This window comes from Dermacentor silvarum, chromosome 3, assembly GCF_013339745.2.
Source record: "Dermacentor silvarum isolate Dsil-2018 chromosome 3, BIME_Dsil_1.4, whole genome shotgun sequence".
In the NCBI taxonomy this organism is placed as follows: domain Eukaryota; kingdom Metazoa; phylum Arthropoda; class Arachnida; order Ixodida; family Ixodidae; genus Dermacentor; species Dermacentor silvarum.
Genome location: NC_051156.1, coordinates 145749992 through 145767227, shown reverse-complemented (window position 1 = coordinate 145767227; position 17236 = coordinate 145749992). Strand labels below are relative to the sequence as shown.

General features: G+C 45.4%; 1 protein-coding gene across 1 annotated transcript in view; it reads right to left on the bottom strand.

Moving 5' to 3' along the window:
* Positions 1-2863: 2863 nt before the first annotated feature.
* LOC119445877 (uncharacterized) overlaps positions 2864-17236 on the bottom strand; it is a 64236-nt gene continuing 49863 nt past the window's right edge. Inside the window, exons 5-7 of the mRNA XM_049664775.1 lie at positions 4932-5041; positions 3068-3749; positions 2864-2952 (exon numbers count right to left, since the gene is read on the bottom strand). Coding sequence (XP_049520732.1) covers positions 2951-2952; positions 3068-3749; positions 4932-5041 — 794 coding nt within the window. The 3' untranslated portion in view covers positions 2864-2950. The remainder of the gene's footprint in view (positions 2953-3067; positions 3750-4931; positions 5042-17236) is intronic.

Here is a 17236-nt window from a genome sequence, read left to right as displayed (position 1 = left end):
GAAAGACGTATTTGCAGTATATTTACAAGGCGATGAAGCGCGGCACAAGATGGTCGAGAACTCACGCCAGACCAAAAGCGTCTTCTTCATTGGCACTGCTCTGAATTCATAGTGGCTTAACAATATGATGTGACCAACAAATATCATCACAATTGACGATCGACGAGTAACCACGTATTTATCGTGATATGACCGATCATGGGTTTTAATAATCAAATAGTAAATATCTGCCCTAATTGAACTGGTGATTCATTTCAAGCCTTTCGTCTTACTCCCCCCCAACACGCCTCCTACTTCCCCTGGAAGCAAGGTAGCACATGATGACAAAACAACAGACGCAGCATGTGGTCACCCATTGCCAAAGTACAAAAGCAGCTTACGCATATATCTTTTTCCTCCACGATTCTCAGATCCACCAAGATTTCTTTTACTGCTTTTCCAATAGTGAGGGCAAGCAACAGTTCATTCGAAATTTGGTGTGCCGGAAAACATCTTGTAGTGCGCTGCTAGATTTCTTAGCACGATCAGCTGCTCACAAGTGTTTTTATGGTTTGTTACTATTTCACTGGGGCAGCAGCTTCGTTGTTCTATATAAGCAATTCCACATGAATGTAGGATTGGGTAGAGAGCAGTTTTCCTACATTCTATGAACTTGTTCTTGTGTTTGACGTCACAACTATGCTTATGCCCCAGGCAATGGTTAATCATACGCAGCGTCGTTTGTTTTGTCAACGTGCTCTTCCGTTTCTGTGCTTTTCTTTTCTGATTTTCTTGTTTCTTTAAATAAGAGAACTTGTTTAATTGACAATAAACAATTCGGTAGTGTGCGATTTGTCACCTAATTATCTGGCATGTCCTATAGTGGTGTCAATTTTACCCAGTTGTGATCACCACATTAAAGATGCACTTACAGTTTGTCTGAGTTTATCTATAAGTAAGCTTGTGGTCGATTGTTGACAATGGCTTTGACATTACTTAAACCGTTGTTACTTTCTCATAGCTTAGGAACTACATGCTTAAAGCCTTAGGCTGTCTGTTACAGAGCATATCATGTGGTTCCAAAATCCTCCCCACCAAGGAAAACTTCCGTAGTTGTCTACGTAAAGAAAAATAAGCTACTGCCCCATTGGCTAAGCTAGTGTTTGCAAGCAAGATTTATTCCCGGCATTTACCCATATCGTAGCCTTGCATTTACACCTATCGGGCCTGTAAGAATCAGGATGTATGCTGCACTTCCGCAGACTTGTATGTGCGCGTGACATACGTCGCTAGCGGTGGTGGTGTTTGCGTAACGTCATCTAACTTCGATTGTGCTTGTCGAACGTCGGCAACAGCTTCGCTGTACGTCCACTTTCACAGGGTGGAATGGAGGCGGAATTTGTTTTTCTTCCGTCATTACTACACCGCCCTCTTCCAGTGACAGTATTGCGTGTTCTACCTTGAAGGAGTTTCCGGAGTCACGTGGCATATTCAGTGACAGTGCAGGCAGTGCGTCTTTCGCAGACGCAGCTGTGCGTGTGTCTTTGACTCTTTGCCAGGAAGCGGGGTTCCCTCGAGAGTCATGGTGCGCAGGCTTCTACATGAAATCTGAGCCGTTTTCACGCCGTGGAGCCGTTAGATATCTTAGCAGGCACAATTGTGACCACGTGATGTACAAGCCGCGCTTGTAAGTTTGCAATACCCAAGCAAGGTGAGGGGCCCTTCAATTCAACGCCGGCCAAGTTACTGCCTTGTTTGCCTGTAATACCCATAATGTCTGAGTACGCTGCAACTGTAGTTTCATAGTTTCATTTTAATACGTCTGCGCAATGTGTTCTCTAGCAGAGAAGCTCGAGCGTCTTGCACAGTAAGGGAAAGGTGGCGTAGTGGTGCCTTCAGCGTTCAAAATTCGTTACCTTTGAAGGACCATGTTGCGTTTTACATCAAATAGCTTTCTTTGGATCTTTCAGCCGTTTTCGTGGTAGGTACCGTGGAATAGACTTTCATACCATAATTACTAGAGGGAACTTTGGCGCTAGTGTCTACGACAGCTGCAAGTGGGGTGAGTCAGCCAGCGGGGGAATTATGGTTAGTACATTGATTTGCATATAGTTCTTCCTTGTTTTGCTGCAAGCGGCTTCATGACATTGTACACTCGCCATTTGCAGCAAAGTACTGTGTAATAAATAACTTACAAAACATTAAAATTGTCCGGCTGCAGCATTCGAACAGAAGACCTCTAGCGCAGAAGTCTGACATTGAAACCATTACGCCACGAACGCTTTTCATTTATTGGTTTCTATTAGGCCATGGACTAATGCACGTCCCTCGCTCGTTGCTTCATCTGTTCATTCAGGCTTTCGCCTACATTGATAGTCATAGTCGGTAGTTTCTGCATGATATTTTATTTAAAGCCCGATGTGTTTCATACCGTTAGTCCATTAAAGAATATCGAAATTTCCCCAACTTGTAATGTGGCGCTTGTATTTTCCCCAAGGAGAAAGCAAAGTGAGCAAGTGAGGTCTCTATAAATGTGTGAATGTATCCATCGAAGTGCAACCGACATAAAGGGAGGGGATTCTACGCTGCGACGATGTTGCACCTGCGTCAGTGCGATGTCGAGCAGATATTATACATAAGGCAACGAAGAAGTTTAATGTTAGAAGGGCAAGAAGTGAGCTGTGGGTGTATGCACCTACGAAGCTTCGAAGGTGCATACACCTTCGAGATCGCAAATCCTGATCTAATTTAAAGCAAAATAGTTTGTGTTTGTCGGCGAGAGGGACTACATTCAGGACACATTACCTCACGGTATTGCATCCTCGATTGAATCGGGTGCAATAACCGATATAATAAATTGAATGCTGAGACCAGAAGCTCACGTGCGAACAGTTTATTTTTCGGCTGCCGTCACTGTAAATGACCGAAGCCTCGAAGACTCTTCTGTCCTTCCTATGTGCTCTGTGTCCATTCCTGCGTCGCAAAATAGAGAAATTTCTGAAATGTGAAAATTCAGGAAGAAATAGCGTCACGCGTCTTTCCTAAAGAGAAATAGGCAGAAACAAACAACAATCAAAAGAGCACTTACACTTCTTCTTGCGGAGGAGAGTGGCGTACTGGAAGGGGGAGCCGAGACCATAGCCGTAGTTCAGACCATAGCCAAGGAGGCCGTGGCCATATCCGTAGTGACCGCCACCGTAGCCGAGGCTGCTCACTCCGTAGCCGTAGGCTGGGACGGCGTGGTAGGCACCGACAAGTGGAGCAGCGTGAGTGATGCCGGCAAGAGCTGGCGCGTGGTGGACAGCAGCGACAGCTGGGGCGGCGTAAGTGGCGTAAGTGGCAACGGCTGGGGCAGCAGCGACCACTGGAGCCGTGCGAACAACACTGGTCACAGCAGGGGCACTGTAGGTGGCAACCTTAGCGACAGCTGGAGCAGCGGCGTAAGTGACGGCTGGGGCAGCAGCAACAACTGGAGCGGAGTGCACGTATCTGGTCACAGCTGGGGCAGCGTAAGTGGTGGCTACCCTGGCGACGGCTGGTACAGCGTAAGCGGCGACAGCTGGCGCAGTGTGGACGGCGTAGCTAGCAGCTGGAGCATAAGCGTAGCGAAGGCCGTATCCAGTCAGTCCAGAGTAGCCAACGCCATGGTGAAGACCGTAGTGGGAGAGGCCGAGGCCGGTATAACCGAGACCATAGCCGAGGCCATATCCACTAGAAACGTGTCCAGCGAAGGCGCTGGTGGCCAGGGCAAGGAGGATGTTGACACGGAGCTGAAACGAAAACGGCTATTATAGAGACGATGCCATTGCAAACTGTTGATTGCCAACCGTCGATTCTAAAAAAAGGTAGATTGAATTACTTCGTAAATCATATATTCATATTTATAAAATGATGAAGATAAGGTTGAAATATTGGGTGCGTTTTATAGACGCATTTTTCTACCGCACCCTCTTAACCATGCAAGCGCACTGGATTTCCGTTGACGTTATTTGGTAAAATACTTTTCTTCGGGTTACAGAGTTGCAAGAACATTGCATCAGCATTGTTCTGCATAGTGCTACAATGTCAGGCGTTAGTGCTTGAACTAAACGTCGAATGCTTTCATAGCAGCATTTGCTACGCGTGAAGTCACGATGATCTTTCCATTTATCTTTGCATTGTCCCAAATCTGAGATAATCTTTGCGTGGGCTCCTATTTATGCTATATTGGAAGCAGCGGTAGCAAGGTAGTAAATTATACATTTATGAACGATAACATGTCCTGCAAGTACCAAGAAAACATGTAAACGAGAAGGAAAAGAAAACTAGTAATTTTTATTGTAGCGTTAAAGCGTAGCTACGCAGAAAATAAAACTACACGTTAATCTTTCCTTTGTCTAAAGCTGCACAGGATTTCTGGCTTATTCAGCGACCTATACTAGGACACTATCGTCCCGCCTTTGGGCTAAAACTTTCGTAATTCTTACATCTCAACTTCTAAGTTCTGAAAGTTTCGCAATTTATTAGTTGTCCAGTTTTCAGAAACCGCCTCCATATTGGCATAATATTCGTATGGGGTATACTTCAAGGGTCACATTTGTGCATAGTTGTTTTTATGTTTTTTTTTCAGAAAGTGGCGATGCTGAAATGAGAAATCGTTTCTGAACTATTCAGATTGTTTCTTTTATTGCCTTAAATGCGCTGCACTTAAAATTACCACCCTGAAAGTTTTGCCTAAATACAATTTTTGTTTACTGATTAGATGTGACTTTCATGGGAGATAGTTTATTGTTTCCGGGAGCTGCAGAGAAAGAAGCTGCTTTCAAATGAATTCTTTTCTGGGGAAACTTTCATCCTACAAGTTGTGAGGCAGACTGGTTTGAAAAGCTACCAAGTATGTTCAGGGGCTATCCGCGGAAAGCACTCAATTTACTGATCTCCGGTCATCTAAAGACCTGTGTCTCTGTACTCACCATGTTGTCGGTCTTAATCCGATGGAGGAACAGAAGCGTCTGTTCCGTCTTGTCCTGAGGCTCCGCTTTTATAGCTGACACTTGGCCCGGCAAGAAACGGCAGCAAATTACTCCCCAGCGGAAGGTGAGGAGAAAGTGAACGCCCACCCTTAATATTCATCTTTGCTCGTCGCCAAAAAACTGAAGCATGCCTTTTTCGCAACCAATTAGATTGCTAACTGCAAGCGCTTTCTTGGCGATCCCCACCTCCTCTTCTATACGGCGCGAAGGACAGTCATCAGCGGCCATTTTTTTATGCGTGTGTTTTTATGCGGCGGTGTTTGCGTATCTGTCGTGCCAACGAGGAGGGAACCAGAGCCAAGGCGCGGCCTGTGGTCAATTACCCATGCAGTGTAAGTTGCTATCGCGATGCAGAGCGGCCGGTAATTCAGATGAGCTACTGACCGCCCTGTTTGGCGTTCGAAGCCATACCGGTAACCACTTTACAATCAAACTACAAATCAATATATTCTTGTTTACTTTCGTGACGGGGGTAGATCTAGATATCTGTGCTATCGATGCGTTGGAGGGAGAGTTTGAGACGCCAAGAAATCAAGTAACCAGGCAATGAAAATAACAAGGCTACTAAGTTTTTTTTTTTTGTTTTTTTGCGCATTCGCAAATTGTGTTCTAGCCAGGTCAAGGCGGCCACGCAAATTTGTCTTTTCTATCGTTGTTTTCTTGCTGTGACTTTTTCGGTAATTCGCTTGCAGTGCTGTTACAGCGGTCGTCATGGCTGACTGAAGACATTACTTAAACGAAGAATAGCTGAGAGCGATGCACAGACACTACGAGTTTCTTTATTTCAGTCGCCAAGGTGAACTTCAGTGCTCCCTCCTTATTTTATTCAAATAATGAAGACCTTACACAGGCATCCACTCAACTGCTCCTGATAGTGCAGGAGCAAGTCTTTCAGTGGTCAATAAGTAAACGTTTAAGGTCAGTTTCTGTCATGAGCTAATTTATTTATTTTTATCGGTGGCAGGAGTAACACTACACTTTTTTAATACATCGGCAATGATTCTGCGCATCGGCCCCTGGTATCGACCTAGAGTGTACGTAGTGGGATATCAGGCGAGGAAGCATTGCTAGTATTCGCCTTACAAATTCACTACTAATGCACCTTTTTCGCTTTGGCAAAATGAACAAAATAATGACTGTCACTTGAAAACATCTTTGCGTGATCGCTGAGGCTCAAATACAAACAAAAGGAGAGAGAACTGAAATTTTTGTTAAGCTAACTTTCTGTGATGTTCCACAAGGTGTTTACATCTCATTATTACCTTAGTAAGCCAAGGAATGCAAGGTTGAAAATTTAGCACATGACTTGAAAGACACTTAAAAAAAACTAATCGAGAAGCTGATGTGCACATTGAAAAGACTGCACTAGAACGCACCGCAGGTATGTGTGTTCACGCGGATAATGCTGTCATTTTTTTACGGTGCATGGAAATTCAGACGGTATGAGCACCATTTCATTCCGATTTCCCATGTTGTACAGCAAAATATTCTGAACATGGGTTCATAGAATACCGAAAAAATGGTGTTTATCAAACTACTTTCTTGAGTACGAGCAAGCTATAACAAACAAAATTTAAATCATAGCGGAGGAAATCAAAGAAAAAAAAAACGCGGCAATAGTGGCTCTCATAAAATGCTCTTTAATCTAGAATGACATGTTCACTTATGTTTCAGAAATTATTGTGACGCTGCATTGTTGCGGACTACAACATTTATTACCTAGTTTTTACTGAATAAGTGCGGGTACCATTTGCGTCTGTAACAGTTTGGCTGTTAATCGAACGAATGTTGAAATCGTATTTTTAAGAAACGTTGCTGTAAACAGTATCGGAAAAAGTTGAGATATGAAAACCATTCGCGGAGAATTCCGGTAGCAGCGCCAAAAAAGAAAAAAAAAAAGAGAACGTCTTTCTTGACAACCGCTGATTTAAGTGTTATCATAATTGTTCATTCTTTTCTTTTCATTATCTCCACTTTTGGCAGGTGCTTTCCTTGCTCTAGATGAAGCCCATGGGACATTTAATTCCCGTATTACTGCTTAAATACCGGCATTATTTTCAGCTCTTTTAGCTCCATTTCTTCATCCTTAAGGGCCAGCTTTTAATTTAGGCATTTTGCGTACGCTAGTGGATTCGAAGTAGTGATAAACAGGATACAGGGGCTCCTTCTATAACTAAAGGTGAAGACAGAAGGACTGTGCACGGCATTACCCGGGGGAACGTGGCAGGATAAGATGAAATAACAGTAGTTGATTTAATCAATGATGGAGGAGCTATCATGCTTGAAAAGCTTGCAGCCCTTTATATGCAATGGCTCATGTCTTCAAGTGTACCAGGGAGCTGGAAGGCTGCCAACGCTATACTTATTAATAAAAAGGGAGACATTAAAGAACTGAAGAATTATAGACCCATTAGCTTGCTTTCAGCATTGTATACAATATTCACCAAGATAACTTCCAATAGAATGAGGACAACACTTCAATCAACCAAGAGAACTAACAGGCTAGCTTCAGCAAAGGATATTCTTCAATATATCACATCCAAATCATCACTCAGGTAATCGAGAAATCTGGGAAGTCCAATCAAGCTCTATATATGACTTTCATGTTTTATTAAAAGGCATTTCATTCAGTAGCGATACCAGCAGTCAAAGAGGCACCGCGTAATAGAGGAGTAGTGGAAGCGTACGTGAACATCTTCGAAACTATGGTCACGTAGTAGTGACAGTGAAAAAAAAAACAGTCGTAAAACTGTGACTGACGAAACTGATTCATTATTGGGCAAACCTGTGCCCACAAAAGCAAGTTGCACTCGAAGAACAACTATAGCGGCGAAGACAGTCGGTGGTCATCGAAATCTGATCAGCGGGTCAAACGCGTCGGCTTTTATACATGAGTCATCGAAGGTTCAAGAGTAATCGCTGGTACCGGCGTGTTTTCTAGAAAGTGCTAGAGAATTCGCGTCGCGCATACATTCAATCAGGTTACACAGGTTCGGTGACAACGGACAGCGGAAAGAACCATCGATAACATTCGACAAACTTCCGATAGATGCAAGCGCGTCCCGCGATGAGCGATAACATTTGTTGGACGGTGAAACGTGGTCTGCCGAGATATACACACAAGTACACGTGTCAATATCTACAAAGGCTCCACAGCTAGCTTGATTTTCCGCAGGAAAAGTCAAACGTTGCCTTTCAAAAAAAGGCCAGGTAAAGAGACACAGTCTCTCCAATGCTATTCACTGCACGCTTCGAAGTATTAAAGCTATTCGACTAGAGAGGCTTAGCAGTAAAATTCGACGACGAATATCTCAGCAACCTTCGTATTGCAGATGACAATGTCCTGTTCAGCAACACTGGTGACGAATTACAAATGCCTGAGGACCTTTACCGATATAGTGTAAGAGTGGGGTTGATAATCAATATGCACCAGACAAAGATAAGGTTGAATAGTCATGCAAGGAAACAAGATTTTAGGATCACCAGTCATCCTCTAGAGTCTGTACAGGAGTACGTTTATCTACGTCAATTACACACTAGGGACCTTGATGATAACAAGGAAATTTACAAAAGAATAAAAATGGGCTGGATTGTGTACGGCAGGCATCATGAAATCCTGATTGGGAGTTTACTACTGTCGATGAAAGAAAAGTGTAGAATCGTTGCATTCTACCAGTGCTAACATATAGGCAGAAACTATGAAGTTAGCTATGTATGTAGGAAGATATTTGTGTGGACAGTTTCACTCCTGTCAAATGGGTGACCGCCATATATTTATTGGACTGTGCTTGCGGTGCTGGTGCTCGTAGATACAATAATAGGGCACTTGTGTTCGCATATGTATCATGATTTTATATGTCTTCTTGTTTATTTCCGTCTTTCGTTGCTCGAGTAACAAATTTTGGATTTTGGTATAGCCGACTCTAACGGATATCTCCTTCCATGTTTCTGCATCTAATTAAAAAATGCATTTTGCGGAATTTCACAATGGAGGAGAAATCATGCTTGCCTGTCTTCTCAAGCTACAGCTGATGAAGGCATTGGAGGGCAAATACGACTAGACACAAGGAACATAAAAGCAGACACCACGGGCGCTGTCTGTTTTTTCTTTAATTTTACGTGTGCGTTGTCTTATTTGCACTGCAATGTCTTTATCAAGTTTCAACTATGTAGCCCATAACAAGTTATTTTAAGCTAAAGCTGCTTTGCTTTATACTTAGTGTAGTTTGCAAGGCTTAGTGTAGTTTACTTGGGTTCGCGGGTCAGACGGGGTCAGGAGGCTCTAGAAGACAGCAACAGTAATTTTTTCCTACGGCGTGCTTGCCCGACAGCCAGGAAGAAGGTAGGAATTTATTCAACTGGACAAGAAACCTACGTCACATAAAAGACGCAGACATACCAGCTTTATACATAAATGCGTGCTTTCAAGTACACAATTGTCAACCAAAACTTTTACCCGCCGTGGTTGGTCGGTGGCGGTGGTGTTGGGCTGCTGAGCACGAGGTCGCGGTATTGAATCCCGGCCACGGCGGCCGCATTTCGATGGGGGTGAAATGCGAAAACAGCCGTGTACTTAGATTTAGGTGCACGTTAAAGAACCCCACGTCGTCCAGTCCCCCACTACGGCGTGCCTCATAATCAGATCGTGGTTTTGGCACGTAAAACCCTATAATTTAATTTTTTAACTAAAACATTAGCTTGGCTGTAAATGTTGCCTGTCTCACCTTGCGCAATAGTTCGTGGGCTTTATTTTGCAACGTTAAGAGGGACGCATCATGATGTGTGGTGAAAATATCAACAATGACGTTGGCGTGAAAGACACCCACGGCCTTTTTGTAGTCGCCTTCATCATCACCATCAGCTGCTGCAGCATATATAGCACAGGCTGTAATAATATTGCAATTCAGTGGGTAATGTAAGCACAAAAGTTATTGGTAAACACTCGCACTGTCTGATTAACTGAGCCTGTCTGGGCCTCTTCATCTCCACGCTACCAAATGAAGATAAAGCCACGTCCGTTGGGTCGTCGCAGAAATTTCATCTAGCTGCCATTGCTCTTTCTAACGAGGGCCGAGACATCGTCAAGGAGCAAATGTCCGTGCTTTTCCAAGAAGACGGCCTCCGCATTTTGAGGTTCCACTGTTTATGTGATCTTGGATCCTTACAGGGACACTAACATCAATAATTAATCAGTTTTTACTAATGACGTACACTTTCGAAGCACCATTTTATGTAATTTCACAGTGATAGATAGATTAATTATATAGAAAGTGAAAACCAAGGTTAGATTCTATAAAATTTTGTGAAGAAACCCCAGCACTAGTACGTCAGTTTGATGTCATTCATTTTAAAATATTTTTCCCTAATTATTGCGTTGTGGCCCTGGCAACCTTTTCTTGACTTGCTTATTTGTGCCATTGAATATTGTAAATTCCCCGCAGTCTTTATTTACTGGTAACCTATTAACTAGACTCGAGCAGAGCCAGTTAGAATATATGAAGTCATGGCAAGTTCGTGCGGAAACGGCAAAGCTGCGTCGTCACCTTTCTATAGTTATTGCTCCTTCCCTAGCTTGCCGACAGGACGGGATTCAGCGTTTGTTTTTATTGCCGAACCTCTTCGCAACTGTCTTTTTTTTGTTTGTTGTAGCATGATTTAGGAATGGAGCTCAAATAACTTTTTTTCTGTATTGTCGCATTCAAAACCAAGAGTGCCGCTGAAGGAAGAAATGATCGTAGCGAACTGTCTCAGCTTAAATCTCTGATTGTTTTACTTTGATTGTCTCGTGATTTCTGCAGTCAGTGACAAGAGCACTGGGGGCGGCTTTCCTTAGGATGGGTGATAAAAATTCCTCCCAGCAATTCGGCCATTTACGACCACATCATTGTGCCTCCGATGCGAGTGACCGCTTCGGCCCCAGCGTAGTCGAGCTTGATACTTCCGATGGCTCTTCCACAGAAGATATGGCCTCGAATAGCGACTTCACCATTGTCTCAAGCAGCCGTTTGAAGGGGAAGATCAGAAGGACATCACAACCTGTCGACAGCCACTGTAATATGCGAGTGGCTTGTGGTCATACACAATCTCGTACGTACCAACACCGACGACAGACATTTTGAACTCTCTGCAGAGCTTGTCGGAGTATTTTGAACTTGTCGCCCCTGGCCAAGTTGTAGAGATACGTATATATGATCTAAATAATATCCTGTCAGTGGAAGTCCTTACAAAGACCATACTGGACACACTGAAAGCAGTTGTTCAGATGGGAATTAGTTCAGTCCGCGCATTCTCCGCGTATGACAAGGAAACTACAACAGGCGTCATCTAGGACGTGGACGAAGGGATTACTGACTCCAGCCTTGAAAAATTGCTCTCATTGTCGGCTCCTGTGCTTGGCTTTCATCGCTTTGGACGGTCCCGTTGCGTAAAAGTACTGTTTCAGTTGGATACCTTGTCTACGCACGTCAAGGTTGGATACGTGAGGCATTCGGTATGTCCTTACGTACCTAGGCCTCTACAATGTCATAAATGCTTGAAATTCGGGCATGTCAGTGCAGTTTGCAAGGGCGTGGTAACATGAAAACTATGTGGCGGATCTCGCGAAGATAACTGCAGCGTTGCTGCAAAACGTCCGAACTGCTCGGGCGCCCACGATGTAACATCAAAGAAATGTCGCAAGATGAGTAACGAAATAAGTATTATGAAGAAGATTGTTAGAGACCGTTCCGCACACAGAAAAGCTTCAAGGGTTCTCCGGCGCCGTAGGCGTCGTTCATGACACCGACGCAGACGAGGAAGCAGTGCTCATCAAGTAGAAGGACCAGCGCCCAAAGTACAGTCTTCATCACCTGCTCGCCCGATCTTGCCAGCCAGAAACGGAGACACACTTACTTCAGTGCCTTTACAGAACACGACAGTGCAAGGTGACCAGTCATTAGCCCCGAATACATCAGAGGCAGAATAGCCCTCGTTACCACCGAGACCCACATGTACGCCCTCGTCACACAGTGCTGCTGCATGCAATGAAGAGAACCGGAATACGGATGATGTTGACGTCAAGGCTATACTAAAAAGCAGCAATTACGATAGCAAATTAGTAGAGAGCTATACGGACTAAGGATAGCAGTTTTATCAGCTTTATAAACTTGGACATGTAGCAGCACCAGCAACGCGTAGAACTGTTGTCCACGCCGTCGGCGTTTTGCCCGCGTTCGCACCAAACGCGCGCGGCGTTGGTAACTCTTGTTGGGGCCTCTGGGGGCGGCTCGGAGGTTTTTGACGAGATCAGAACGGGACACGCGTCAAGCAGCGTCGGAAGTCTTTACCACCTTCTCGCCTCGCAACGTTCAATTATAAATACGTATTTGGTGCCGCAGCTAAACGTCGCCTCCCCTGCCGTCCTCCCACGGCCTTTCGCGCGAATGGAAGAAGCCGCGTTTGCTCTCCGCTGTGCGTTCAGTCCCCGTGAAAGCGCGCGTTCCTCGCGCACATATAGCATACGGCGCGCGGCGACGATTTCATCGCCGTTGGACTCTATACGGAATCTCACGACGACGGCAACGGCGACGACGAAGCCGACGGCAGAATTCCGCTTGGAGTGTGCATGTGATTGCTATCGCAATAAAAATTTGATGGGTGCAATGCCCAAGATCCTTGGCAACCTAAACTGCCCGGCTTCTAAGGCTGCTGCACAACTACTTGAGGTGTTCGAGCCACTTCTAGTAGTTCTTCAATAAGCGAATATGGCATTGATGTTTGAGGAACGCATACATCAGTAGCTTGCTATGCAATGAAACGCCAGAGTTCTACGTGGTCGTCTGTCGGATTTCAGACAGCGGGTGTTTAAGTACCAATTTTCAGTTATTGTTATATGCGAGCCAAACATGGATTCCACGTTCCGTACCTCTGGGTATATCCAGGTATGGTCTCGCAGTGACTAACGTGCAAGCAAAGTACTACTTTCTTTACGCCGCGATCTGACGTACTTTAGACATCACCTAACGCTGCATAATACCGATGATTACGTATGCCTTACTATAAAACACAAAAGGCGAACGTACTCTATAATTGGAGGATACATCCATCCAAGAGCGAAGATTGACTGCTCCTACCTGATGTCTAGTGCTGCAAGCCGCACGAGGTCCGGATATTGTGATTGCAGACTTTAACGCACATCATCCCTTATGGGGTAGCACTGCAGTGAAATGTCATGGCAGAGATTTGGCCGACTTCATGTGTAATCAGAGACTAAGTGTGCTCAATGACGGTCACCTACATTTATTCGTAGAACTTCTCACAGCAGCTGTCTCGACCTTACTTTTGTGTCCAGAAGCCTTCTGTCTACTGCATGTTGGTCCACGGGTGTAGGAACTCATGGAAGGGACCACCTCCCAACATTCGTTCAATTTAGGTGGTTCCGCCTCTCAGCCTCACGATGCACACATCAAACAGACTGGACTTTATTCAAGGCGTCTATCAAAACAAGATGTCACTACACGACTACATCATCCAAGGTTGAGGACATCATTGCTACTTCTATGCGTGACACAAGGAGACAAGTTAACCTACCGATGTGGAGATTACCGATCGATTCACAATACGAGGCCTTTCGTGCAATCCGCCGCTGCGCAGAACGACCATACAGAAGAAGGAAATCTCCGTCAGACCTTTCAGCCAGTCGCCGAGCGCAACGACACGTTCTTAGGCATCTCGACAAGCTTGACAGGCAGCGGTGGCGGACGTTCTGGGGCTCTCTGGACCCAAGACAGCCTTTATCTAAGATCTGGCGGGTAGTACGAAGTCTGCAGACGGGTCCACAACAAAGCCACCCACCCTATGCCGTGGCGCTACATCATGGCCTGAGTGAATTGGAGGTGGCCAATGACTACTGTAAACTTGTCGTGGTCACCTCTAATACCGAAATTGAAGCTCTCACCACCATTGCACCCCCGTCACCTGATGAACGTCTCGAGCTGCCGTTTACGACGCAAGCACTTGACACTGCAATTTCTGTCTCCCGACGCTCATCGACTCCAGTTCCAGACGGAATCACGTACGCTGCGCTCCATCATTTTTGCACAGAAGCACCACATATCCTATTGTCCTGCTATAACATCTCGTGGGATTCAGGAAATGTTCCAGCTAATTGGAAATGCAGCTGCATTATTGCATTGCTCAAACCGGGGAAATGCCCTAATGAACTTTCCTCCTACAGGCCGATCGCCTTGCCCATCTGCGTCGGCAAAGTTATGGAAAGGATGGTACTGTCAAGATTAGAGTGGTTCTTAGAAAGCATTAACTGCTTTCCCCAACTTATGTATGGGTTTAGAAGAGGCCGATCTGCCATTGACGATGTGGTCAACTTGATCTCCAATGTTGAACAGGAACGAAGTCAACGCAGATTAGTGGGGCAGTTTTCCTTGACATTAAGGGCGCCTATGACAATGTTCTGCATTACGTAATCCTTGATGCGCTAGAAGATTTAGGCATTGGTGGCCGAGTATATATGCTTGGATCGTTAGTTATCCGAGTGGCCGTACCGTGTATATGTTTACAAGCGATGGAGACACCGATCAATATAATGTTTACCGCGGTGTTCCCCAAAAAGGAGTTCTCAGTCCGACTCTCTTCGATGTGACATTGATTAGACTTGCGTCTGAGCTTCCCAACAGAGTAAAGATTAGCTCATATGCCGACGAAATATGCATATGGGCATCTGATGCTACGCGTCCGCCACTGCATGCGCGTCTCCAACTTGCAGTGACAATTACAGCCAAGTACTTACGACGCCAATGCTTCACACTTTCAATTGAAAAATGTGCAGTGCTTGCATTCACGCGCAAACAAATGACTAAATACCCGGTAGTCGTTAAAGGAACAGCGATACCTTACGTAAGACACCACAAGTTCCTTGGTGTAATCATAGACCGTCAACTATCCTGGTCAAGGCACGTCACTACATTGAAGTGAAAACTAAAGAGTTTTGTCCTTGTGCTTCGGGTTGTGGCAGGAGCAAGATGGGGCCCGACGGAATCGTCCCTTGAACTGTACCAAGCCCTGCTCGTAGGCTATATAAGATACAGCATGCCGGTGCTCTCGAACATGAGACCTAGCTGTGTGCGGACGCTAGAGAGCACCCAAGCTCAAGGATTGCGCACGTGCTTGGGCCTATGACACTGCACCTCAACCAATGGAACCATCGCGGAAGCTCTAGCTTTTCCCATCAATGTATATACGCTCCGCGAACCTCTTCGAGTGCACCTACGCTTGTTCACCCGATATAGGCAACATCCCCTATTAGAACTCCCTGCCACACAACTGAAGTGCAGTTCTTCAAGAGGCATATCTCGTCATGAGAACATTCTGCCATTAAGATTCTCTTCCCCATGCATTCCTAGAGCACTACCGTGGGTCCTCCCTAAAGCGCTTGTTAAACTTCAAATCGCTGGTATTACGAGGAAGTCCTGTGTTTCAGTCCATTGGCCGTAAGCAACTTACCCTATCGCACGTTATTACAGTATACGGTGGTACTTCACCCGTGTATACCGATGGCTCTGTTACCCCATGTGCCTCAGCCGCAGCCTTTGTCATCACGCAAATGACCATTGCTAGAGTCTAGACGGTTTAAATAAGACCGCAAGTCCACTTCAACTGCCGCAGAACTTGTTGCTATCCACGGGGCAATACGATTCCTTGCACGAGAGCCTCCTCGCACATGGACTTTATTTTGCGACGCCAAACCCGCTCTTCAAGCCATTGAGTGTGCTATGAGACAAGGCAGTTATTATATTTTTGTTCTCGAAATCGCAGAGCTTCTCGACATTGCGACAAAAAGCGGCCATCATGTCACCTTTCAGTGGATACCTGCACACTGTGGTGTGAAAGGAAATGAACAAGTAGACGCTGATGCTAAAATAGCTGTAAATAATGCGCCTGAAGTAAGAATTGCGTTCACACGAACAGAAACGAATGCCCTGCTTCGGTGCGTTATGCGTAAATCTACACTTAAGCACTGAACCAATCCAGATCGACGACACAGGCGACTGCACAAATGGGACTCAGAAATGACGTTACGCGTGCCTCATAAACTGAATAGGAGTATAACGAGTATGATACACCGAATTCGTCTTGGTGTTGCACACACGAGGCGTTATGCGCATATCATCGAATGCAGTGACACTAGCCCCAACTGCGATCATTGCCAGGCGCCAGAAACACTTGAGCATATACTTTGCTCATGCTCAGCATACGCGCGAGCACAGCAGAGCCTTATTTCTATTATTGAACGAGTTACTAAAAGACCAATAACTGACGAGATTGAATTGGGTCCTTGGCCTGACGCCAACACCGCAGCTGTGGTCATTGGAGTGACTATAGCCTTCCTTCAAGCCACTGGACTCGATGCACGACTCTAGTATGACCCCAACGTGATGGACATGTATATACGCACCGCCTTATCATCATCCATTAGCGCTCTTTTTCTGCCCACCCTTCCCCCTTCCCCAGTGTAGAGTTGCAGGCCAGAGCAAACTAGCGCTCAGGCCGACCTCTCTGCCTTTCCTCAAATAAACCTCTGTCTCTCTCTTTCAAGAGTACCGCTTTCAAAACCAAGAGTGCCGCACAGCCAAGAATGTCTTCTTTCATCTTGCCTCACCAAATCGAACTTGCCCATCGTAGCAAACAACCAGCGTCCATAAAAATGATTTTCCAAAATCTTTCCGTCAGTTAAAGATTTCTATGCGCGCAATAAAAACGCAATAAAAACGGCATGATCTATGAAATAGTTCAGATATATTATTTACTTATCACGTGGTGATATCGTGCCATGCAACAGCAGTGAGTTCCCTCACTCGAGATACCGAGAAGCAAGGGCCGCCCTTTAGTGACTAGCGCCGCAAAGAACACGTACCGCAAGTGTCGAAGGCGTACTTATCAATCGTTGATGTCGGTAACGTTTAATATACGTTGTCATTTATTGGGGTGGCATACATCTATAGTCATTGCTGGGTTACCGCATGTCTGTACTTGCACATCATGCCGGCCTCTATGAATTCACGACGTCGCGCTTTTTCCTATACGCTGAGGTGGGCTTAAAGGCCAAGATATAGTCCAGCGTTTTCGGCGCGCCAGGCCGCGGCAGGCGAAGTCGGATACGCTACGCCAGCCACGCCCACCGTTACTAGATTACTTTGAAAGAGGTAATCTCTTGGCTGCCCCTAAAGCGCTGATGTAATTCTGGTCTAGCG